This window comes from Chinchilla lanigera, unplaced genomic scaffold (genome assembly GCF_000276665.1).
Source record: "Chinchilla lanigera isolate Chin_1 unplaced genomic scaffold, ChiLan1.0 scaffold00031, whole genome shotgun sequence".
NCBI lineage: Eukaryota > Metazoa > Chordata > Mammalia > Rodentia > Chinchillidae > Chinchilla > Chinchilla lanigera.
The window spans coordinates 22,483,340-22,508,002 of NW_004955432.1; the positions used below are offsets into that span (position 1 = coordinate 22,483,340).

Below are 24,663 nucleotides of genomic sequence, written 5' to 3' on the forward strand. Positions count from 1 at the left end.
GTTGATGGCTATTATAAGATGCTATAATCTAGTTGGACTTGTTCATTCAACTTAGAATGAAAGTTCTGAGTGCTCCAGCTCAAACGTGGTCCTGAGTGTAGGTGATTGATTGAATTACAACGCTTTCTTTGAGATTCCCCATCCAATATATCTTGAAGACTAAAGCCACTGTGTTCTTTAATTACAAAAACCAATCTGAGGCTAAAAATGTCAAACTAAATCACCAAACAATAAGGTCATCTCAAATGAGATTTTTCTTGACCTTCTCAATCAGCCACATTGCATCACCTCTAACGGGTATTATTAGATTTTTATCATATTCCTAGAGATGGTCCTCTGGGGAGTCACAGCATGAAGTAAAGGGCTTTGAAGCCAGTCCCCACACATGGCCACAAACAAAGTTAAAATACCACCGCTATTAATTTAGAGGATGTCAATTCTCCACAAGCAAGCATAGCAATTTTCCATTCACCAAATCAGAGTAATAGTAGCCCCCTTTGGCATTGGCATGGAACTTTTTCAAGTGGAAATCCGAGGAACTGTTAGATTAGCTGATTAATATCAAGTCTACATTATTAAAATGGTGGCTAGATTTACTTTTTCCTCCCTTGCCAGCATTAAGATAATACAAAGAACAGCTCAGCTTCATTCATTTATTTATAATCAGATTTTTTTAAAAGAAAATCTTCCAGGTGTCAGACATAAGAGGTGCATGTTTCCAAAAAGAGTCCCAACAGTGACAGGAGATAAAAATCTTAATCTGTTTACATACCTGGAAATGTAAACTCCGACCGTTTTCAGCCACAGAGGTGTTGGCACAATAGAACTGGGCGTGAGGGTTGCATGGGAATGAAAATTCAGTGGCTGTGTTTTACTCTTTACTATTTTCCTGTTGTTTGTGGAAACTCATAAAAAAATGTGTTCTTTCCATGTTCCCTGACCCTTACAGAGTCTGAAGATGAAGAATTGAACCTGTTTATTACTTAACAAACAAAAACTCATGGCCAGGTCTGATTTAGATATATGTAGATCCAGCCTCAACAACTTTCATTCCATTTAAGTATTTTTAAGTAAAAATAATTCACTTCTTAAGCAAATGTGTATTAGTTTGTTAATGCACATTATAACCCAGATGCCCACAGTTTCCGGCGTCATTTCAAAGTTGATGTTAGTGCAGAAGTATTGTGGTAACAGGCAGTAAAATTGTTTGTTTCCATTTTTCAAGATGAGTGGAGCAGGGCGGAGGATGTAGCTCGGCAGTGGCACTTGTCTCACTTGCACCAGACTTGGAATAGATCCCACGCACTGAAAAAAAACAGCTTTTAGCAGTATGACACTGATTTGATCTAAAACTAAATAATATATTTTATTCACATTGTATCTGTCAGTTTTACCTGCTTCTAACATATACTTTTTAATGGAGAATAATTTTTTTGAATAACTTTTTAAAGAAAATGTCAAACACCAGAATCTGTCGGTGCTTTTTATGTATATCCTGAGGCTTTTTCTATTGTGAGCATAAGTAATTGTTTTATCTCCAACTAAACTTGCTAAAGAAAAGGAAATGTAAGGGATGTTGTTGCTTGTTTATCTTTTCCTTGGGGGAAAGCAACCATTTAACCTTAAAACTTACCACTTTGTGTTGCTAGTTTTAGCCGAAGTATAATCAAGAGGAAACCACATTTTCCAAAATTCCATAAATCAGAATTTCAAAGGGGAAGATTTGAAGTGAAAGATGAAAGGGCATGAAATAACAATAGCAGAACCTTTGTAGAATAGAGAGCACAGGAAAAGATTTACCCATATAGATGGTGTACTGACTAAGGTAGGTCACTGGGGTGAAGAGAGTGAGTGTTGATACTAATGGCCTCGGATATGAGGACCCTATTCTTCTCAGAAATATGTGACCTGGGTCTAAGGGAGACACATTCGAAAAGCTCCAGTTCCTTTATCTCTAAACAGGATGCTCGTAACATCTACCTATAGGTTATCAGAAGACCAGCTTTGTGAAGCATTTTGCACAGAACCTGATAGTAATTAAAAGCTTAAAGCACAATAATAAGATTCTCTAACTACATAGTTAGTTACACTGGTAAGCGTATGGAGCTTGGCGGTACACAAAGCACTTTACCAGGTAGTATCTTGCGTTATGAATAAAATCTTAATCTTAATTTCCAAATGAGGAAACAATAAGAGCTCTGTGTCAGTTCTCACAGCTTGAGTTAAAGCTAGGATCTGAACCAAGGCCATGTACCCCCAGAAAGGGCAGCGCCAGCTCAGCCAGAGCTGCCTCAGAAGCCCAGGAGGCAGTCCCTGCAGGTAACGGTTGTGGCATAAGGAAAATAAAACAGCGGAGAAAGGACAATCTGCAGATAGGTCCACAGAGCATACTGTGGGCAAGTGAAGCCCTGGAACTTTGAAGCCTGGGATGTTTGGAAAATGTTACATTTCTCATGTTCCCAGAAATGTTTTCTTCAACATTTGGAAGCTAAATGCAGATTTTCTTGACAATTCTGTGTTTTCAGTTGATTGTCTGAAGTTACGAAATATGACAGTTGCTATGTCAGGCTACACCCTGTTGACAGTGGGTAATTGTCTTCCTGTAGGCATGCCAGCATCGCTCTAACTCAGAGATCGTCTGCTGTGCCACGCCTTCCCTGCAGCAGCTGAACATGAAGCTCCCCCTGAAGACCAAAGCCTTCTTCATGTTGGATGGGATCCTTTCCAAGTCCTTTGATCTCATTTATGTGCATGATCCCAGCTTTAAGCATTTTGAAAAGCCAGTGATGGTCTCCATGGGCAATGCGAATGTACTGGAAATTAAGGTAAGAACTGCTTAAAACGGTCCCTTAAATAATCATCACGAACTTCATTGACTTCCCAGCTACGTGAATAGAGTCATTGTACTTGGCCGTTACATCTTATGCCACATCAGCAAATATCTAAAGTCTAAAACACAAATCTTTGTTTGCATAAGACTAAAAGGTAAGTTTAATTGTGGATTGCTTGCCAGTGAAGCATTTAAAAACATTGCCTGTGCGTATATTTAAAACTAGGAAATGCAGGACACAAATCTGTTGAATAGACTCCCAGCAATCCCTTACCCTGATGATGTCACACAGTTCACCTGAAGATAGCACATAACTGTGCTCATGACAAGATGAAAAGTAAGGGCTGTGAGAGCAATTGTGTCCATTGTAGTTCTTCGTGATATTTGCAGTTTTATATCTGTTGTAGTCATTTCTAAACTGATTTATACAGGGAACTGGATTTCCAGCACCATAGGAATATATTACCCTCTAAATATACTTCAATAGAAAATAACTGTCGTAATTACTTTTCTCATTGCTGAGACAAAATACCTGATGCCCAAAGTTGAGGGAAGGTTTATTTGGCTCCCAGTTTGTAGAGATTTCAGTCCATAATCAGCTGGCTCCAAGGCAGGGTGGCTCATGGCAGAGGGGAATCACAGAGGAAAAACAGTTCATGGTGGGCAGAGGTAGCACAGCAGGCCAGGGACCTTAGCAGCTTCTTTCTGCCCCTTTTCTATTGTATCTTGGCTGTTAGGACTAGGGCAGTGTCAAATGAGTCAGTAGACTGATCTAGTAATCACACCCCCTTAATCCCAGCATCACAAGCTCTAGGTTTAGCCACCTCTGAAAAAGCCCCGTGACCACAGGAGGCTTTGGGGGGACATCTCGACACAGCACTGGCAGTCACAGATCATCTTTTGTAAGCCAGCCTGTTGCAGATGAAGACCCATGAGGCCTAGAGAGGTTAAACGGTTTGACAAGTGGTAAAATGGTGGCAGAGCAGAGTTAGAACACAGCTCTTCTGTGCAACTTCAGTCATGTATGCTTCACAGGGTGATAGAACAGCAAAGCTATCAAGACCTTCTTTATCCATGTCCCAGCCACTAAAAAGAGCCAGATATCTACCCTTCAGCATGTTGTTTTAGAATTCAGAATGTTTTTCCTGAAAGGTCATACGAATGCAAATACAAACACAAAGCACGAGGCGAGTCCTTATTTTGATGTAGTAGAAGTTGTCATGGCTCATTTCCATCTAAGTAATATGTTTCCACTGAAGTTTTTCTGCTTTCCAAAAAGATATTATCCGCAGCCCGTCCCAGCATCACACTCACACAAGTTTACTAGCCTCACAGTTGTGTTCTGTGCAATAACTAAGCAAACCCAGCATGAAATTAAACGGAAGCCTGCCGCAGTGAGCAGTGTGCTAACCACAGCAAAGTTCTTTCATCTGCTGCTTTAATTAGTTTTAGAAAACCAGAAAGTGCTTTTATCACTTTTTCTTCAATAAAATTAATCTAGTGTGACCTTTGCTTTCAGCAGTTACTGTGTTTGCCATTTGAAAGATTCCGTTTGGTTTTTCTTGTTGAAAACAAAGTTTATGTGCAAATAGTTCTACGCACAGAGAAATTCCATTTTGTGTTCCTATATCTGTGATGGACCTATTAGAGATAAATGGCTCTTTATCCACCCTTCTACACAGGGTATTGTACAGAAGAGAAAAGTTCCAAATGCCCGTTACCCAACATCCTCCAAAATTGCCGGACCAAGGAGAACGTGGCTTCACAGCATCGGCCTGTTACTGTTAGTCCACCATGGCCCACGGCGCCTCTGGAGACGGCACAAAAGCCTTCCTTCTCATGACTGCGAAGATTCACTCGTTTTCTCTCCTGAGTATATAGCACCTGCCATAACACAGAGCAGTAATACGCTAAGGGAACATTCAGTATATGCCCATACCCCACTTTCCTTAAGTATAAGAGGAAATCGAAGATGTAGGAGAGTATTTTTGTGACAAAAAAATTTTTTTTTAGTTCTTAGGGATTAAACCTTGGCCCCACACTGACCTGCATTCCCGGCCTCTTGAGACAGGGTCTTGCTAAATTGCCAGCCTCTGACTTGCAATCTTCCTGCCTCAGCCTCCCAGAGTGCTGAGATTACAGGTAGAAGTCACCGTACTTTGGCTGTTGTGACAGAAATTTAACCCTTTCTTAATTTCTAAAGTCAATCAATTGAGACCTCTGCCTCTCTTAGAGAAGGAACAAAGGAAAGTGAAACTTGAGAAAAGAAAAGAAAAGGCCTGTTGCGGATGAGCAGTAGAGTGTTTCTATGAGACGCTCTTGTGCAGTTTCCGATCAAAGCATGAGGGTAAAGTGTATTTGCCTCTTACCGAGTTAAGAGTGAAGCTTATTCTTTACTCCCAGGAGGAGTTCATGCTCCGCCACCAGCCATGTCTGAGAAGATTCCTTGGCCAAGGAGGGCTGGCAGTGATCTCCAGCCCCAGTGGTGAGCGCTGGCTACGAATAGTTGGCCCAGTGACTACACCGTGGGTGAAAGGCTCAGCCAGGTTTGGGGCACCGCAGCACAGTGGGGCCCAAAGACCAGTCGCTCCTCAGCACGAGCCAGATGCCCTGCAGATGCAGCAGGTAGTTACGGTCAGGGCTGCAGCCCACCAGGCCCAGCTGCAGACCGTGGGCCTCTGGTGTAGACATCACTGTGGAAGTACGCAGTAGGACGTGAAGCTCTTGTCAACAACTGCTGACGGTTACGAGGAATTTTACAGTTCATACAGGACTTTGACCTAGGTTATTTCACTTGACTCTTACAGGGGAGGTCAGTAAAGATGACATGCATTTATAGGCAAATTAACAGAAAGAAGCCTTACTTGTCTTAGGGTCAGCTAGGGAACAAACAGAAGAAGTAGGACTTCCTTTAAGCTTCTTGAGTCCAAATTCCACTAAAATTACAATGCTTCCCATATTAACTTCCATTTACTGTGCATTAAAGGAACTTCTGTAACAGAAAATCGTCTCACAATAAAAGGGCTATGGTATGTACATATTAATACCGTTCTTTAAGTGTAGTACTAAGCTTTCTCAGAATATCTAAAATTTTACTTTGTTGAAAGAAAGCTGCTATTTTCTGTAATTATCTTACAGTCTGCCATTTTGTGCATGAATATATTTTATAGAAAGCACACAGGTAGAGTAGTTAGTGCTGACCGACAGTTCCCTGGGAGTTCATCTTGTTCTGGAGCACACAGGAATATTTGGAAACAGACATGCTTCAAGATTTCAGTCTGGAGAGCTCAGCTCTGCAGGACAAGGAGGCAGGAAGATGAACTAAAGCGGAGAGCAGGGACTCGGGGGTGAGGAACACCGGATGATGTTGGAAGCGCAGGCGAAGATCAAGCGTCAGTGCCTTGGGCATCAGAATGGTCTAAAAGGGAGCGCGTTCTGAGCCCGCCCAGCCCACCTGCTGGCCAGAGGCAGCCAGGGTTGTCTCCTGCATCCTCCAGCCACTTCACCTGGAACCCTAGACCCCATCCTGGCCGCAGCTACCACACAGCCTGTTCCCAGTCCAGACAAGACGGGGAGGGTTCTCTTCCCCACGCTGATTTGACAGCGTGCATACGGTACTGGCAAACAGTATTACCCTGTGCTGCGAACGGTAACGGGTTCTGTGGAAGGGTGTATCCCAGGCACGTGGACACCGCCTGCGGCTCCACAGGGCCTAATGGAAAGGTTCTTCGGGGAAGTAAGTGGGGAAGGCCTCCCGAGCAGCCAGTTAAGAACCACTTAATTTTGGTCTGCCCTGCTTTTCTCACACGTCCAGAGCGTTTGCTCCTTAGTTGCCTGTTGACGTACTGTGAAACTCAATTTCGGAGCTTTCTGTGACAGTTCTTTGGCCTGCTTTCTAACCCGAGGGACTCACACCCTCGAGGTGAAGTCTGAATAGCATCCCCACCAGCAACAACTAGCTGATTTTCAACTGTTCACCTCCGTGGTCAGAGCCATTGCCTGATGGGTCCTGCTACTGCCCTGCACCTCCTGCTTCCACCTGCTCTCTGCAGCCTGCCCGTGGGACCCGAGGGCCGAGACCTGCCGGATCCCTTCTGTTTGAATGCCGTTTTCAGACACTGTGCGTCCACATCGCCTCCGCAAACGTGCGGCATCCCCAGGCCTGAAGGCTGAGTGAGAACCTTACGTCGTGTCTGGCCAGCGTTAGCGCAGAGGGACAAGCCCCACCGTGTGTGACGCAGTAGGAGTCACTGTGCTTGTTTCAGAAATGTGTCCATTTTAACACTGGAGGAGGACACTGCTGTTCACCTTCATACGCATGGTGACTAAGCCTGTGGACGACACACCGTGAGCGGCCAGTGGGCTCTGCATCAAATAGGATTTGATTTGTGTCAGTTACCCAGGCCTCTCTATAAGCTCAGTTCTCCGTACGTAAAGCAGGGACACTAATCATACCTATCTGGGAGGAGACCATGGCTTTGCAGGATAAAGTGCAATAATTGTAACTCTAAAGTGTTCTACACGTGTAAGGGGTTAAATATCAGAAAGCTTGTTATGTCACTTCGTTTAAAAGCCCATAGAGTTAAACTGATTGCATAAATTTGTTCTATTTAATCATACTTAATAATCAATAGTAAAAGTAGAAAGTTCTAAGTGTATACACTTTTCATAGCTTGCTGGAGCTGTTTACCTTGAGTGCAGTAGCCTACAGGTAGAAATCAGCTGTCCTCACACAGGCCCAGCTCACTTCCATGACACCTAGGCTTTCCGGCCTTTAAAACAGTTACAAAACAATACTTTCTTACGTGCAGCATTGTGCAGTATGTGTTTCTTGGTAGGAGTGCGTGGGGAAGGAGCAGTTGTTCAGCTGTTTGATCTGCTTTGTTTTCCTTTTACCTAACATCCATGGCCCCCAAGCCCCAAAAGAAGGAGTGTTGAAGATGTAAATGGAGGGTCACACCCCTTCCCCCAGCCGTGGTTATGCTCTTAGCAAGCAGGACACATGCTAGTGTTTCTGCCATAAATCAAATCCTCCTGCTCTTTAATCTCTTTCCTCTGTCATTCTCTGAATTCCCTCAGTATGTAAGATCCCTTGCCCTCCTCAGACGTAACCAACAAGCTGCCATTTGAAGCCCCAAGGTGACCTCATAGATTTATGTGTTTCTATGTTGAATTGCCCTGGGTGGCTGGCCTGGATCAGTGGATTGCTCAGGCTGCCTCAGAAATACCAGGATGCCATTTTTCTGTGGTCATCTTATCTCAGAGTCCAGCTCCATGCTGTAAGAAGCATCTTCTTTCAGCTCCCTTTCCTAGGGACCATGAGCACCGTGCGGTTCTGACCTCTGTAATATGTAATATCTGACCTTCGTGATTCACTTGAGACAGTGTATGGGAAAGCAGTTTGCTAAGTACTGAAGGTTATATAAGATACAGTAGCAAGCCTGTAGTTATACTGGCTGCTGTTTGTTCATAAGGAGTATAGTTACAGGTTTTGATAGATCTCTTCTCAAAGTAACAGCTTGTTGACTGAGTAACTGTACTCATTACCAAGTAGATATGGGAAATGATACTCGTATTTGTGCTGCTTTCTCAAGGCTAATGATTGGATTCTTCAACCAAATGCTGATAGAAACTAAATTCCTGATAACTCAGTTAACTAAATATGTCAGGTTGAGTAAATTTTTTACAATCTTCCTGTAACTATATAGCTTTTTGTAATACAGTACTGTAATTGCGCTCTTGCATCATAATGAAGAACATGGCATATCTTACGGGAATTTCCTTGAAGAAGAGTTCTTTTAGGTATAGGGTTTAAGTGTGCAAGAAGCGTGAAAAAAACTGTCCAACTCGAACAGAAGAAGAGTGGACTGGCGCAGAGAAGTTCCATCCTCTCTCTGGAAGCGTGGGACCCAAGCATGAGTGCTTTCGCAGCTCTCAGTATGACTAAAAGTGGAGCCAAGGTAGTTGATCAGCATTAGGCGGTGCAGCAACTAACTGGGTCTCCAGACGGCTTTTCTTGGTCAGACACCAGTACCTGCTGGAGACAGTGACAGGTGCTCATGGCTAAGACACCATTCAGTGTAAGACAGAAAACTGTATCTTCTTCCTCTTCCTCTAAAATTCAGTTGGGTGAAAAAGCGCTGTCCTGTATTTCCTGACTAGCGCCCTGAAGGGCTCATGCTTCCTTCAGCCATTCCCATCCCCTTGAAAACAAGCACCACAATAAAATCAGGAGCCTTGGCGAACAACAGCTCGGCCTGTGCTTGTAGAGTTTACGCTCCTGCGCAATTGTAAGCATTCTTGCAAATCTGCAGTGTTAACAACCTCTTTTTTTCCCTTCCAGGGAGATGACATTGACCCTGAAGCAGTCAAAGGTGATGTGTTAAAAGTTGGAAATCAGAGCTGTGAGAATGTGGAGCCTCAGGCTGAGGCTGTTTTGTGTACGGTCCCCAATGACCTGCTGCAGCTGAACAGCGAGCTAAATATAGAGGTAGGGGTTCCTGCACTCCTCTCATGATGTAAATAAGGATGCCAGCCTAATTATGTCACTCGCGGGCTTAAAATACATCATTAAGGCTCATTTGTGGGCTGGCTGTGGCTCATCAGCTCAAGCTCAATTCCTAGTTGTTATTCTAGAAACAGTAAGTGTTTCTGTCACACTGCCTCCTTCCCCAGGCTTTGCAGGCCAGGTCTCCAAAGTTCTTCCTACCCAGGCTGGCTCTGCATAGTGTCACACTCCTGCCAAACTTTACTGTAATTCTCAGGAAGAAAAGGACAGACCTCAGAGTACCCTCCTCCCCACCTGTCACACTGCCCACTGCAGTGACTGCAAGTACGTGGAACCCCAGAAGTAAAGACTTGTGCCCTAGACACTACAGGAAGGGTTACACTGTTTCCAGTAGCTGCTTCCATGGAGGCAGCTCAGTCGGATAACCTGGAACCAGAGTGGTATTTTGTCTTCATTTCTCACAGCTTTATTGTGATGTAACTCACCTGTCACACAGTGTACCCATTTAAAGTGTACCATTCAGTGGGTTTGGTGTATCACATCATGAACTTCTTTAAATTGTGGGAAAATACGTATAACATAAAATTTGTCATTGAACCATTTTAAATGTACAGTTCGGTGGTATGTATTGCACTCAGTGTAATCATCCACTGTCACATTCCAGAAAACCTTTTCATCACCCCAGACAGAAACTCTGGACCCACTAAGCAGTAACTTCACATTCCCCGGTCTCGTCAGCCCCTGGTAACCGCCAGGCTACTTCTTGTTGCTAAGGCTTTGCCTGTTCGAGATATTTCATGTCGGTGGAATCATGCAGTATTCGTGCTTTGGGGTCTGATGCACTGAGCACAAGTTTTCAGGGTTCATCCATGTATGGCCATGTGCTGTTCCTTTGTTCCTTTTTGTGGTTTAATAGTATTTCGTTGTGTATGTTCCACAGTTTGTTTATCTAAGAATAAGTGGTCTTCAAAGGGTTCCTGAAATCTTCCAAAAAGCTAAGGAGGATAAAATTTATGAAATGAAAACATGCAAAAAGATCATAAAATCTAAGCCTGAATCATGAAATCAGAGTTGGCATTTCAGAGTGACCATAAGGCCTAAAAAACATAAAATGCTAAAATAGAGCTAGAAGGGGCCTCCAAGATTTCTTCTGTGTATCAAAACAGAAATAAAATATTCTGAGACTTTATTGTCCCATTATAATACGATTATTTGCCTCTTATGGTAAATCTTCTCTGCCATCCACTCCATCTTCTCTAATGGGACAGAACTGATTTTTTACTATTTGCTTATACTGATACGGCACATTTCATATTACACTATAATTATTTATATAAATCTCCCTTAACACACATGAGTTCCTCAAGATCAGAGTCTTTTTTATCTCTAGTGCATAGTTACAAATACAAACCAATAAACGTTATAGAAGTATTTCCATAATATGGGAAGCAGTGTTCCCAAGTATTTGAGCATGGAAGCAGAACTGCGGAGTCTCATTACTCTGAGGGTGAGTAGGCCTCTCCCGTGGTGATAACAGCCCTGTGGGATTTGACACCCAGAGAAACTGGGATTCCACCTGGGTAACATACCGATCATGGCCAAACTCTGACTCTTCTTCATCATTTTTCAGTGGAAGCAAGCAATCTCTTCAACTGTGCTTGGAAAAGTAATAGTTCGGCAGAATCGGAATTTCACAGTATTGATTGTTAGCGTTGTCTCGATATATGTGATGCTTTTAACGTCACTTGGGCTTTTCCTGTGGCTGAAAAAGAGAAAGCGAATGGCAGGTACTTTTTTTTTTTTGCATTTTCTGCATTGCTTGTTTTAAGAAGTTGTCCTGAGAATACGGCCAGTACAGTTTAACGTTGTCATAGATCTTATGTGCCGTCCTGTGTGTAAGCCGTAAAACCCGTGCTTAACACTAGGTCAAACACAAACAGGGACCGTGATTGCCAAGTCTCTAACGAGCTCTTTCTTGCTGTTCTAAGATCTGGGCAATGACGTCGTTCGCTACGACGGGAGAGTCCACACCCCTCATCTGGATAGACTTGTCAGTGCCCGAAGTGCGAACACAGCTACAGAAATGGTTTCAAATGAGTCTGTGGACTACCGAGCTACTTTCTCAGAAGGTAAACCTTAGTTTTTTGTTCTAGAAATAACTATACACATACCTCTTTGGGTTGTGACGTTGTGGTTGTTTTGCTTTTTGCCTTTATATTTTTGTAAAAGTGAAAAAGCGCTTACTTCTGCCAAACCCAGGATTGTTTGACGCCGCCTGACACAGGATTACATCGCTCTTACTTTAATTTTTTTTTATTTTAAAGAGAAAAATGATAAACAAACAATGAAACAGGTTGTAGGACGATTAGAATAGTTGGTATGTGGTTGTTACAGTGGTTGATACATTTCCAGGTTTTGAAACAGGCTGGTAGGACAGTTGCAGGGCATTAGCAGTGGTTCCTATTTTTAAAGAACCCATGTGTATTTTCTGATTCTGGAGTCTGTGAGCTTTCATCTCACAGAAAAAAGATAATTTTAAAATTTGAGCCATGGTAACTTACTTATCACCAGAGCATGATGTTAATAAACATGAACACTTCAACAACTCCAAATTAAGTTACAAAACATAGTTTTGCTTAAATATAAGTTGGAATTGCTACATTCATTGAATCCTAAACATTTGAATTATACCATTAGTAAGAAGCATTCTCAATAAACACAGCCTTTTACCTACTACATTCTAGGAACTGAATACACTTTGAGTCTTGTCCAAGAATAACCTTCAGTTCTGCTATCAAGCGAGGAGAGGTCAACATCATCTGCTTTGCAAAACATCAGGCCTAATAATAACGGTCAGGGTAGCCAGAGCATTTCTCATTGTTTTATTTAAAAATTTCCTGGTCAAAGCAAAATGTCTGTATTGTACCAACTCCATTATCTTTAGAAGTTACAGGACATGAGTCAAGTGCCAGTATTTCCCTGGTTTAATATTTACCACTGGACAAATAAAGTGAGTCACAGACGGTTGCAGATACTGGAAAGTTAAAAGGTGCTCATCCTAACACGAGAGCAGTGAAGCTCAACATGTTAACTTTTTAGTGAGAATAATTTTTAAGAGAATAAAAAATAAAATAGAAAAACAAGAACAATACAGAATTTCAAAACAAGATGATAGGAAATTAACAATGGTTGTTATATTGCATATTGTTACCTTCAAAGTAGTTGCTCAGATGACCAGATACAGGCTTGTAAAACTGATCAATTAAGCACTAACTGTTCCTTTCAATAAAGCAATAGAACTGCGTAGTATAATTATCTTAGCTAGCTTGTGTGTGTATATATATATTTTTCCCCCTTCCTTCTTTCTTTCTTTTCTCCTTTCCCCCATCCCAGTTGTTCTTTCCTTTTAAGATACGATATTTTTATACAATGGAGTACTACTCAGCTATAAAGAAAGATAAAACTCAAGGCTTTTATAGGTAAATGGATGCAACTAGCGACCATACTTATAGGTGAAATAAATCAGACATGCATATGTGAACATCATATTGTCTCCCTAGTGTAAGAAACTGAAAGAGTAAATAAAATCCAAAAGGTACAATAGATATAGTGAAACAGAAAGAAACTGCTCAAAAACATGCTACCATTTTTAACCACTCGCTGCCTCTGTGACCGTGATCTTTGCCCACATGACTGCTCACCTTTAGAAATCCACTCTGTAACAATATGGACAAATCAAACCCTAGTTTACAGTTCTGAAATTTCGATCTAGTTAGTATTCTGTATTCATATTTGATGACTAACCTGAAAAGATTAGAGTTCACAGTAACTTGAGAAGCTTCTGTAACCTTCCAAGCTCCTTGCTCAGCAAACCTCTGACGTCACTGCTCAGAACAAGGGGCTTCTTTCCCCTCTCCACTGTAAACCTTCTTTGGAAACGTGAGGAGCTTCTGTAGAGAAGACCGAGGAGAGTGCACAGCCCGCAGCTGTCACTAGTGGGGTAACCTGAGAGTCTTTAGAAGACCCGGAATTTGCATTTCTCGAAGGGTTATTCTAACAGAAGACCCGGAATTCTCTGTGGTGGTCCACCACAGAGACATGGTTTTGGTTTCTATACTTGCTTGAACTTAGCTAAAGCGTCAGTAGAATTTCCCTGCCAGAGGGCTTTAGTCCTGCATCTCACTACAGATTTCCCTCTGTCCCTTGCAACCCCAAGGATCTATAGCTCTGATCTCCCAGAGCAAAGCTTTAGAAAGCGAGGGTGAAGGTAGGAGCTCTGAGAGGCTTGGTTGCCTTCCAGTCCCCTGAGGAAGGCTTGGAGGACCTGACTCCTGGGGATCTAAGGAGCAGGCATCTATGAAGCTTGCTTGCTCCTTCCTCTCCCAGCCCAACATTTCAGATGCTCCCCCAGCATTCTGCACCCCCGCTTTAAGGTTGCATCTGTCTTTCCAGACAGTGATTACCGTGACTATGGGTACCCCACAGACTTTTCTGGAAGCGATTTTGAGATTCACTGGCCAGGTATGTATTATTAACCAACTCTCCACCACAGAAAACACAACAGGGAGCTCCTGTCCAAATGCCCTCAGCTAGGCAGTGGGGTTCTGCACAAACCCAGGTCCCAGCTGCCCGCTCTGAATGATGGTAGCAGTACATCCACGGCCAGGACCCTCAGGTGGAGAATGTACACTACTGTGAGAAACTCTCATTTCTGAAAATGTCAGCTTTATGCATTTCTAATCACGTGTATATAATTATATGTATGGATTGAGCATCCCTGACTTAAAAACCTGAAACGCTCAGCGCTTCCACATGTAGAACTTCGTGATCACTGGTACGATGCCCAAAAGTTGCGGCGTTTTGTACATTGCAGATCAGGGATGCTCAGCCGGTAAACTCCCTGCAGCTACCCTAAAATCTAATAAAGTCGGGAATACGGTACTTCTGATTCCAAGCATTGCAGATCAGGGTACTCAATCTGTATGTAATTATATATATTTCAACATATACTTTTCCTTGTTTGGGAATTCATGTAGATTTCCATAATACTAATTATTTCCGTTAATAACCACCTCTCTCAAAAGGAAGCTTTTTTGTTATCTTAAATTTACACTGAACTTTTTGAGACCAACTTGCTGGTTCTCATTCTTAAAGATATAACGTACTCACAATAAACTTCAGCCTTACTTTTTGCTATTAATGAAAAGGAAAATGTGTATGGAAATGCGAGTAAGTGGCTTTCACAGTTAACACTTAGCCTACATAAAAGAAAAGCGGAAACACGTTACAAAGGAAGCCAGTGTTTCCTCCCAACCCACTATGCCATTTTTGTCAGGGGCGGCCCCGAGCCTCGCCCGGAATTACAACCAGCGCTTCTTCAGTGTTACAGTCGGGCCTTCACTGATAATTCAGTTTGCTGCCCGTCTGCAGTCTCCACGAGGTGAAGTTTCGCTGTTGCATTTTTATAATTGTGCTTTGTGCTGCAGACGAGTTCCCTAACTCCTCTCAGAATGGATCGTGCGGACAAGGGCCTCTGACGGACCTGTCCCCCACCCCAAATAGTGGAGACTCGGATGTATCCAGCCCATTGCTGCAAAATACGGTCCACATCGACCTCAGCGCTCTGAATCCAGAGCTGGTCCAAGCTGTCCAGCATGTAGTGATTGGGCCCAGCGACCTGGTTGTGCATTTCCGTGAAGTCATAGGAAGAGGTAAGTATTTCCACTCTGCTTGGTGTTAAGTGCGGTGTTCAGTGAGCGCTTTATCTTCTGCCTTTGCGGATTCGGACTTTAGACAATGGTGAGAGCAGCTGGCAGCACTGATAGTGAGTGCGCTTGCCTTCTGGTCTGCAGAAGTACAGCCCTGCAGATCAGATCCGGGGGATGCCTGCCTGTGCAGGGAGGCACCTGGATAACTCCCCAGAGGCGTCAGGAGTAAGGAGCGTGTCTCCTTTATCACGCTAGCAGCTGTAGTGTCTTGGACCATGCCGTTGACTTCCTGTTGAGAGTCATTCCCTCGCGTTCCGGGCTTGAGAACAGTGACAGACCCCATGAAGCCCTGGTTTGTAGCAGCTTCTACACTGTTGGACAGCACCAGGAGACAGGAAGTTTATAGCATTCCCCCGATCTGAAGCAGCATATATCACCTCCACACCACGCTCCGATTTCTTTATACAAAGAGGAGTGAGTATTTGTAATAAGCTCGCCAGAGCAGCAGTAACAGCTAGTATAAACAGTATCCGAAGAAGTACTTACCGGGAAAAGAAAGCAACCAGAAGCCAGGAAGTGAACTCCAATCTTTTTTTTCTTTTTCTTTTTCTTTTTCTGAAATGCTTTTACTCTGAATACTGAATGGCCTATGATCTGTTTTATGCTATATGTACTGCAAGAGGTCATGCGGGCATGTGCCACTGTAACGCAAGAGAAGCTGACGGGGCTGTTTGCCTTCCATGAACACGAGGTTGTCCTCTCCCGGTGGTGGTGCACGCCCTCCCGCACCACACGCGCCGCAGCTTGACCCCGCGTGTGCTGCCCGCCCCCTGAGAGCGGGTCGTCGTGCACAGACCTGTGCTTACCTCGCAGCAGGAAGTGGCTCTGTTACCAGCCTGTAAATCCCAGGAATGGTGCCAGTTGTAGTGTGAAGCCTCATAATGGGGTTCTATTTCTACCCATTGTAAAATTGAGTTTTTTTTTTAATTATGAAAGGTGCTGAAATGACAGTTCTTTCTCTGTTGAAGAAACAATCATCAACAGCCTGTATATATTAACTGCTTTTTGCTTTTGTGTTTTTCTCCAGGAAGATAGAAGCACCTCAGGAGCATGGCTTTTACTTTATTCCTCTGTGTTAGAAGAGGGTAGCTAATCCCTGACACTCACAGATAGGCCTTTGGGACATCTTGGCTGGGTAGATGAGTCAGTCAGCGAGTGCCTTGCACCGCTGTCAGGCTTCTGGCACCTCAGGGAGAATTGCCGCCGGGGATGAAAGGCTGCCACTGGGGAAGTGGTGTGGTTGAAGCTAGGGGGAAACGCACACGATGAGTCACAGTGAATTCGCTTCACTGGGGCAGCTGACTTTCAATTTCTGCCAACCCGGCTTACATATTAACCTGTGACTAATGGGGGAAATCCTCACTCTATAACACGCCTCTGATTATTAAGGGTAATGTTGTTGTTTCATTTTCTTTTACCGGAATATAGGAAGCTTATTTTATTGTATTTTGTCATGGGGACAAAACTGTATTTTCATATTTTAAAAATATTCGATCCTTAAAAATAACAGATTTCTTTTATGCAAAGTATTATACCTGTTTTCAGTGGCTCTACTATCTGACTTTTATTATATCAACTTTTAATAGCAGTAGTGTCACCTATGGCTTCTACCATGTATAAATAATCATTGTTATATCCTAGAGAGACATAGGTCACATCTACGGGTGTACACACGCGCGTACCACACACTCGGGCACGTTACAGTATCAGAGCGGTGTACGTCTTGCCCTGGGCGGGTCGTGCGGGCCTTAGTAGGTTACTGGTCCTGCCTGAGTGTCACACGGCTCTAACCTGGTCTCTCTCGCAGGACACTTCGGCTGCGTCTACCACGGCACTCTGCTGGACGATGATGGCGGGAGGACCCACTGTGCTGTGAAGTCCTTGAACAGTAAGCCGCTTCCCCTCTTACCTCGCAGTGGAGGACAGTTCTGTGCTTTTCAGACTGACGGAAAGCGTGTAAAAATGAAGATGTACACTGTCCCTTGTGGGACAAAAGCAGTCACTGTTGAAATTGCAGCTCTAACTCTGAAATTCGTTTGAATTAGAGAAAGTCTTACTGGTCTAGACTCTTACCAGAATTGTCCCTCTGAAAGCACCCCTCAGGCCCTCATTAGTGAGGGTGAGGGAGAAGGGAGAGTCTTGGATGGACTTGAGTATCATTCAGCATTGTTGGGTTTGTAGTGTTTGTTTTACAAATGACATTTATGGAAACTATGGGAAGCATGTTGGCACAGGCAATAATGATGACTCACTTTACCCCGAGGCATTGCTATAATTATTTCTTAACCACAACTTCCACTAAAATGATAAAGAAATTAAATAAGACAAACAGGAGAGAAATATGCTGGCAGAAAACTGAAATACCGTAAGTCTGGTCGTACCTCATTTATCCGCATGTTTGGGGCGTGAGTGGGTCTGTATAATCGAACTTCCTAACGAGGTGAGACTTGCCCTCTTTTACTTCTGGAACCTTTCTGAAAAGTTTAGCTAGTTTTATAAAATCTTCTAAAGTTGAAATCCATACTCTATGAGACAGAGAACGTTCCCACATATAAACTAATCTTTGTTGATGCCCCGAACCGTAATTGTCACTGTAAATTACCATGTGTGCAGCATACTGAGATGTTCGGGGCTCCGCCTTCGTTGACAGAGCTCCCGTGCCTCCTTTCTGCTGCTCTCACGTCTAACTCTCTTTGTCTTTATTAATACGTACTTGTGACGCGTTCACGGCGGGGATTGGTGCACATACATAGCTCGTTTTAACCCCGTTACTTCCCCTCCCATCTTCCCTGTAATCTCTCCCATCTCCAGATCGCTTTCCCATCTGCACAGAATCTGTCTCCAGTATCCTCTCACCTTTTACTTTGCTCTTTCAGTTACTTATACTTTAGGTTTCTCATGTAAGAGAAGCCGTGCAACAGCCTTCTGTGTGTGATTTATTCCCTTAGCCTTACGGACTAAAGGTGCATTTGTTTTCCTGTTGGTGACTCAAATCCATCCTGTTTATGGCTGAGTAGTACTCCATTATGTGCATACAACATTTTCTCTATCCATTCAGTTGATGGGCATGTAGGTCACTTTCAGGATTTAGCTAATATGAGTTGTGCTGCTGTAAGATGGGTGTGCATGGATCACCATACTACGGTGCCTTTAACTCCTTCAGGAAGAAACCAAGGAGAGAGTGAAAGGGAATTTTTAGCTTGAGTTTTTTTGGTGAACCTCCATACTGATTTTCACAGTGCTTGTGCTAGGTTATATTGCCATGATAATGTTTCCGTCTGTATTTTCCAACCTGGAATATGTTGGCCGGTCATAGTACGGATTTACATTAGAATCAGTGAGCATTAAGTGCACCATGGGAAGTTTTCCTCCAAGATACGCACTACTGCCAGAACCGTTCCGGCCTTTGTAATATAAACCTCTATGCCGAGCACCATTCTGTATGGTTGATTTTGTTGGGAGTCTGACCACAAAATAACTAAAAGCACAGTCTATATGAAAAATAATGGCAAAATGTGATGAACTAAGTATGACTGTCAGTCAGTTTGCCTCATGAGAGAGCTGTGCTCAGAACGGCCCTCACATCGAGAGATCTTTGTCCGTTGCTGCGTGTGCTGGTTCCTAGTCCATGTCGACTGTGGGAATCTGTGCAGGTCTCAGAATGTATCGCATTTGTAAAAGAGCATCAGCGCCATCAGGAACGCCAAACACATTCTAGTAAAATTAGCAAATTAACATTGTTACCTCTTCACTAATGCTGAGTAGAGTGGACCCTCGTTATGTCTCTCTGGAAATGGTTAGAAACTGCTGTGCCAGAAAAGCCGCCTTAGGTGCCGTGTGATGACTGGTCCTCACGTTCTCTCAGCCTTTGACTCCGTCGGCTCTGTCGCACCACCTGTCCCCATAAAGCTGATTGAGACGCAGCCGCTGGGGGTCGGACTGTGCGTAGCTGCTTTCGTGGGTCTACAGCAGAGTTAAATATTTTCCTAGAGTCCATGGGGCCTACAAAACCAAAAAGTATGTACTGTCTGACCCTTAGAGCAAATCTGCCAGCCTGTGTCCTGACAGTTACTGCCGTGTCCGTGTGAGGCACACGGAGTCTGTGCGAGGGGGTGGTTACTGGAACCGTCTCGCAAAAGCGATGCGGGCGGCGATTGGAAGGCCCCGGGTGACACTGTGGGGCCCGAGAGACAGTGCCTGCGGCGTGGTGCTGGGGCCCAGCGCGTGCTCGGAACTCGGAGGGACAGTGGAGGGCCTCGGGGTCCACAGCTCTTCCTGACCCTGTGCTGCCTTCCTCCCTGCCCTCGCTTCTCCCCCACGGGAATTCCCTTCCCCAAGGCAGGTGGGTCGTCAACACTCGGGCCGCTTTCTCCCAGCGCCAGCTGTAACATCTAGAAGTACTACTCGGACTGTCCTCTCTCTGCTTTGGAGCTGGCCGTAAAGAAATTCTTTGAGCTACCTTGTCTGATAGTAGCTCATAAGACCCTTACTGCAGAAGGGGTCCTGTCCTATACCCTGCACCCCTCCGGAGGGGTCCTGTCCTATACCCAGGTCCTGTCCCATACCCTGCACCCCTGCAGGAGGGGTCCTGTCCTATACCCAGGTCCTGTCCCATACCCTGCACCCCTGCAGGAGGAGTCCTGTCCTATACCCAGGAAAAAGGAATGCTACACAAAGAGGCCAAGAAGAATCAGAACACACAGGCCTTGCTGAGTTTCCCCCTCAGTCTGTTAGCGTCAGATCACAACACGTTTCTACACACCTGTCTGTTCTTTATCACATCCAAGTGAAAAAGGACCATTCCCCTGCATGCGTGCATCTGTTTCTGAAGGCTTCTGGGTCTTCCAAAATTCTGATTTTTTGACCTACCTGTTCCCCTTCTAGGTATCTTCCCAAAATAGTTAAAGTCATCATATTATAGTGATACATGCACACCCATGTTTATAGCAGCACAACTTATAATAACTAAATCCTAGAAACAGTCTGTATGTCCATCAACGGATGAATGGATTTTTCAAATGTGCTCTTTAGACACAATCAAGTACTACTAGACATTCCCAGGTAAATGGGTGCACCTTGACTCCATAATATGAAGTGAAGTACATTAGACACCGAAGCTTAAATACCACATGGTTTCTGTTAAATTAGAAACCCATATAAATAAAGATCAAAACAAAAGATAGATAATGTGAAGCGAGGAGCTCTTTTTCAAATGGGAATGGAGACAAAGGAGGGAGGGAGAGGAAAAGGGAATGAACAAAAGAATTGAATGAAAAAAATAAAAATAGAGCTTCTGGGAAGGGGAAGGCGACCAAGAGGGGCCGGGAGGGACGGAGGGGCAGGGCGCGAACTAGCACTGAGGTGTTACGTGCTCGTACGAAGTCCCGAGATAAGTGTAACCAGTGTGTGCCGCAAGTGTGTACTAAGAAAGCTGTGGTTAAATAAACCTGTCAGGCTGTCTGTTGCTGACCTCTCTGTAGCTGTAAGAGGCGGGCTGTGGCCCTCACGGGGTGAGAAGTGCTCACACCTTTGCCCTCCCGGGGTTCCCATTGCTTAGATGCTCTTGCAGGGTGAGACCTGTGGTTTCACATTTCATGGCGCTTTTTTGCAAAGTTGACAAAGCAATCGCTGTTCCATAGTGAAGTTACCTCCCGCACCCCGCCCCGATCTCTTAGGAATCACGGACATAGGAGAAGTTTCCCAGTTTCTGACCGAGGGCATCATCATGAAGGATTTCCGCCATCCCAATGTGCTCTCGCTCTTGGGCATCTGCCTTCGCAGTGAGGGGTCGCCGCTGGTGGTCCTGCCGTACATGCAGCACGGAGACCTTCGCAATTTCTTGCGGAACGAGACTCACGTGAGTACATTCCTGGCCGGCCATGCCTTGAGAATATGCTGCTGTGAGCCTTTTACAGAGCTGGTAGCCATTTATGTAAAATGCGGCACTATTCAAGAGCACCTCAGAATCTTCTGTCCTGCTAGGATGGTGAGACAGTTGGACGAGTGTCCTAGGTCAATGCAGTCATCTTTACCTGCTCGGCAAGCAGCCATGCTCTACTGTCCCAGCTGGTCCGCTGAAACCATCTTTGAGTACTTAACTACGTGCCAGAAGCTAGGGACAGGGAGACAGGTGGAGTTTTAACAATGTTTTAACAGAGCCACATGGAGTTTTAACTCCAGGAGACATAAAGACTTAATTACAAATGAATGCCTTCCTGTTGCTCTGCTTGCCAGCACACTCCTACCTCAGGACCTTTGCACCTGCTGCTCCAGCTGCCTGGAGCACTCTTCCTTCCAGATGCCCATGCATCCTACTCCATCATCTCCTTCAGCAGCTTGTGCCAATGTCTTGTTCAAACTGAAGCTTCCTTCCTCTGTTTAAAATTGCAGCTGGCCGACCCCGTCGTCTCCCCTCGCTCTGTCTCCTGGCCTTTGTTCTATTTCCCTCCAGCACGCTTACCGTCATCTGATGCGCTGGGCTGGGGCTGTCCAGCACTGTGACAAAAACCCATGTTGAATGTTTAGTATAACAAGGAGACTAAACTGGTACATTGCTAATTGGTTATTGATTACCAGTTGAAATAATGTATTGGATATGTTGGATTGACAAATACATTAAATTAGTTTTACCTTTCTTACTGTACACATGTGCGTGCTGCACATACATGCGTCCATACACGCCATTGGAATGCACGCTCACGAGGGTGGGGATCTTGGTGTATTTTGTTCATTTCTGTAGCTCCACAGCCTAAGATAGCTCTGAACAGTGTTTGTTGGGTAAATGAGCTTACAAAAGAGGGTCGTAAGCTCGCACCGGTGGGGCTTTTCTTTATGACAATTTTATGCCAGGACCCTAACGGGTGAGCAGATGTTGGCCAGCCAGGCCAAAGAAGGTGGAGGGAAAGAGTCCCCAGAACTGAATTCGTCCACAGCTTCAGGCCCCTTCTGGGTTCCCTCAGTCCAGGTCTCTGTGGGAATCAGCCGAATAGCGTTACTCTTGATCAAAACACCATTAAAAACACGGTGTCGAGTTCCCCAAGAAGATAAGCTGGAAGAGAGTGAAGCAGTGCGCCGTGTTCAAGCAGAAGAACACAACAGCTCCCTCGCAGTGGACTTGGCGGGTGACGTGCCTTTACCTTGCTGAGCGTGCGGCCATCCGAGCAGACCCACTTTACTCTCGTCGTTGCCCTGGTGCCTGAGTCTGCGCAGACGCACGAGCTCCTCGAGGTATTGTTTGCCCAGGGTTAAAGCTCTGTTATCCTGAGAGAGTGGTACTCTGGCCTTCTGTTACCCAAGGAGTCCATCCTGGGACGACCGCTAACACGAATATGCCTTAAAAGCTGCAGACGCAGATGCTGGCCCCTCATCTGCGCATTAGGCGGGCTGCAGCCCGTGTCTTCTGCTCACCAGCTCCACAGTGGCTGCTGAAGAAAAGATTCCCTTTCTTGATAGCCAGGCCCTACTCAGGGCTGTCAGCCACCGCGTCGTCTTTATTAGAGGTGTCCATCCAGTTCTGTATGGAGTTCGTGGAGAGCCTTCTCTGCTGGCCCGGAATTCCAGGAGCCATGAGCTGAGTCCCAGGAGGAGGACTTCTCATGAATGGATTTCACTCCCCTATAGCCTTCCTGGCCTACGGAGGAGGAGAAAACCCTAACTATACCACCTACATCTGAGTGGCTTGCGGTGATGTGCTGCTCTCTGAGCCTCCTGTGTGTGTTTCTGAGGCTTTGACATCTGGAGCCTGCTAACCATGAAGAGTCCGCTGCTCCCAGGGCTAATTCCTGGAGGTTCTAAACCGTTGGCCTTCAGAATACCCGTTTCCCAGGTGAATCAACCACTTCAGAGCCCACACTCCAGCCAGTGAGCAGCTGCCCTTACGACAAGGCAGAGCCCTGCCCGCCCCCCAAGCTCACAGACATCAGTCCAGGAGCCAACCCTACACAGGCCCGGCCTGCCTCACCTTGCCTTCCTGTGGAAACTACAGCAGAGGCTTCCCCTCCCTCCTGCCTGTCTGGTCCCTCCACCCTCGGAGTCTCCTGCCCGTGTGACCCTGCATGGCAAGGCATTGCCGCTCCTCTTAGAAACCCCGAGCGTCCAGCTGTCTCCTGAGCTGTTGGCCTCATCATACCTGTAGGAGGATATGACCTTGGGGCTGGGATGCGGCTCGGTGGTAGAGCCCTTGCCTAACCTTTGTTAGCCCCAGGTTCAGTCCTCAGCACGACAAAAAAGGAAGGAGAGGCGGCGCATAAAATCTGCACTGTGGAACACGGCCGCTTCTCAGATGGAATGTGGAGCTGTAACACCTGCCTGACAGACATACGTAAGAACTAGTGATAATTCATAAAAACGTCTAGCCTACTGCTTTATAGACAGCAGATGTTTGACAAATAATTGCTGCTGCCAGCGGGGCACTATTTGTTATTTGAGACAAGATAATTTTCTTAGCTATTTCACGACTCTAAGATCAGAGTTAGAACAGTGGGTTCTAAGCAGCTTAGCTTACGCTTTTCCAACTCTGTTCGCAGAACCCGACTGTGAAAGATCTGATCGGCTTTGGTCTTCAAGTAGCCAGGGGCATGAAATACCTCGCCAGCAAAAAGTTTGTCCACAGAGATTTGGCGGCCAGAAACTGTATGTGAGTATGAGAGTCTCTGCGCCCGCAGTGGTTTATGGACAAGGCTTGGTTTCCCTCTGCTCAAGCCAGGATGTTTTCTCTTCTTACGCAAAAATCCTTTCTTTCCTGTACTGCTTTAAATGGACGTGTAAGCCCTGGGCGTGTAGGCGGGCTTTCAGGCTTTATCAAGCAGAGAATTTCAAAGGTGGCTCTTTGGGGGTCTTGAACAGCTGTTGTGTACTTGCGCGTTTCTCGGTCCTTCCCACCAGCAGCCCCCGGTGTTGTGGCTTCACGCTGCATTAGTGCTTGGGAGGGAGAATTTGATCTTCAGTGTTTTATAGTGGGAAGGACAGGGCTAGTAATACAGATACCAGTGTAATGTAACTTCCCAAGAGTTACATTCGAAGTCAGCCTGCAGAAGCCCTACCAAAAATGGTATTTAGGAACGAGTATACAGAGAACTTTTATTTGTGTCTGGCTCCCTGGCTGTATAACACAGCGGTCAACAGTTTGTAATGCCGAGCTTTCCCTGACACAGCTCTGATTCATGACTCACGGCGTGTATGAATGAAAGAACCGTGCTGTTAATTTTCTACCTTGACTTGGCCCGCGGAACATCATAAAAGCCACTTAAGCAGAGTACGTGCCCAGTTAAGAGCCTCCCTGTTGCTGAGCTGCTTTACTGTGTTGCCTATTTCTCTGTTACCTCAGTGGTGAGATAAGGTTCCATGTCCTGACCTAGGCTATTGGAGAACAAAAGCTAAAACAGTCCCGTGCCACGTGTCTCCCGTGATACTGCGTATTGCTAGTAAGCTGGCGAGTGAAGATGGGTCACTGCACTGGGAGTCAGGTGACACGCTCTGCTTAGCAACCAAGGAAAGCTGAGCAGGAGCCAGAGTTACTTCTCCAGATCTACAGAAGAGCAAAAATGATATTTGTGTGC

At 45.1% G+C, this 24,663-nt stretch overlaps 1 protein-coding gene across 4 annotated transcripts in view; it reads left to right on the forward strand.

The window, feature by feature from the left end:
* Met (MET proto-oncogene, receptor tyrosine kinase) overlaps positions 1 to 24,663 on the forward strand; it is a gene marked incomplete at its 5' end in the record, with an annotated part of 78,922 nt that overhangs the window by 42,669 nt on the left and 11,590 nt on the right. Inside the window, 10 exon segments of one of the 4 annotated variants that reach the window (XR_261543.2) lie at positions 2,607 to 2,825; positions 9,174 to 9,320; positions 10,969 to 11,125; positions 11,327 to 11,467; positions 13,791 to 13,859; positions 14,825 to 15,049; positions 16,914 to 16,994; positions 20,782 to 20,963; positions 23,632 to 23,741; positions 24,259 to 24,359. Coding sequence is in view for 3 of the 4 variants with exons in the window: in XM_013516042.1 (XP_013371496.1) it covers positions 2,607 to 2,825; positions 9,174 to 9,320; positions 10,969 to 11,125; positions 11,327 to 11,467; positions 13,791 to 13,859; positions 14,825 to 15,049; positions 16,914 to 16,994; positions 20,782 to 20,963; positions 23,632 to 23,741; positions 24,259 to 24,271 (1,344 nt within the window). 4 annotated transcript variants of the gene reach the window in all.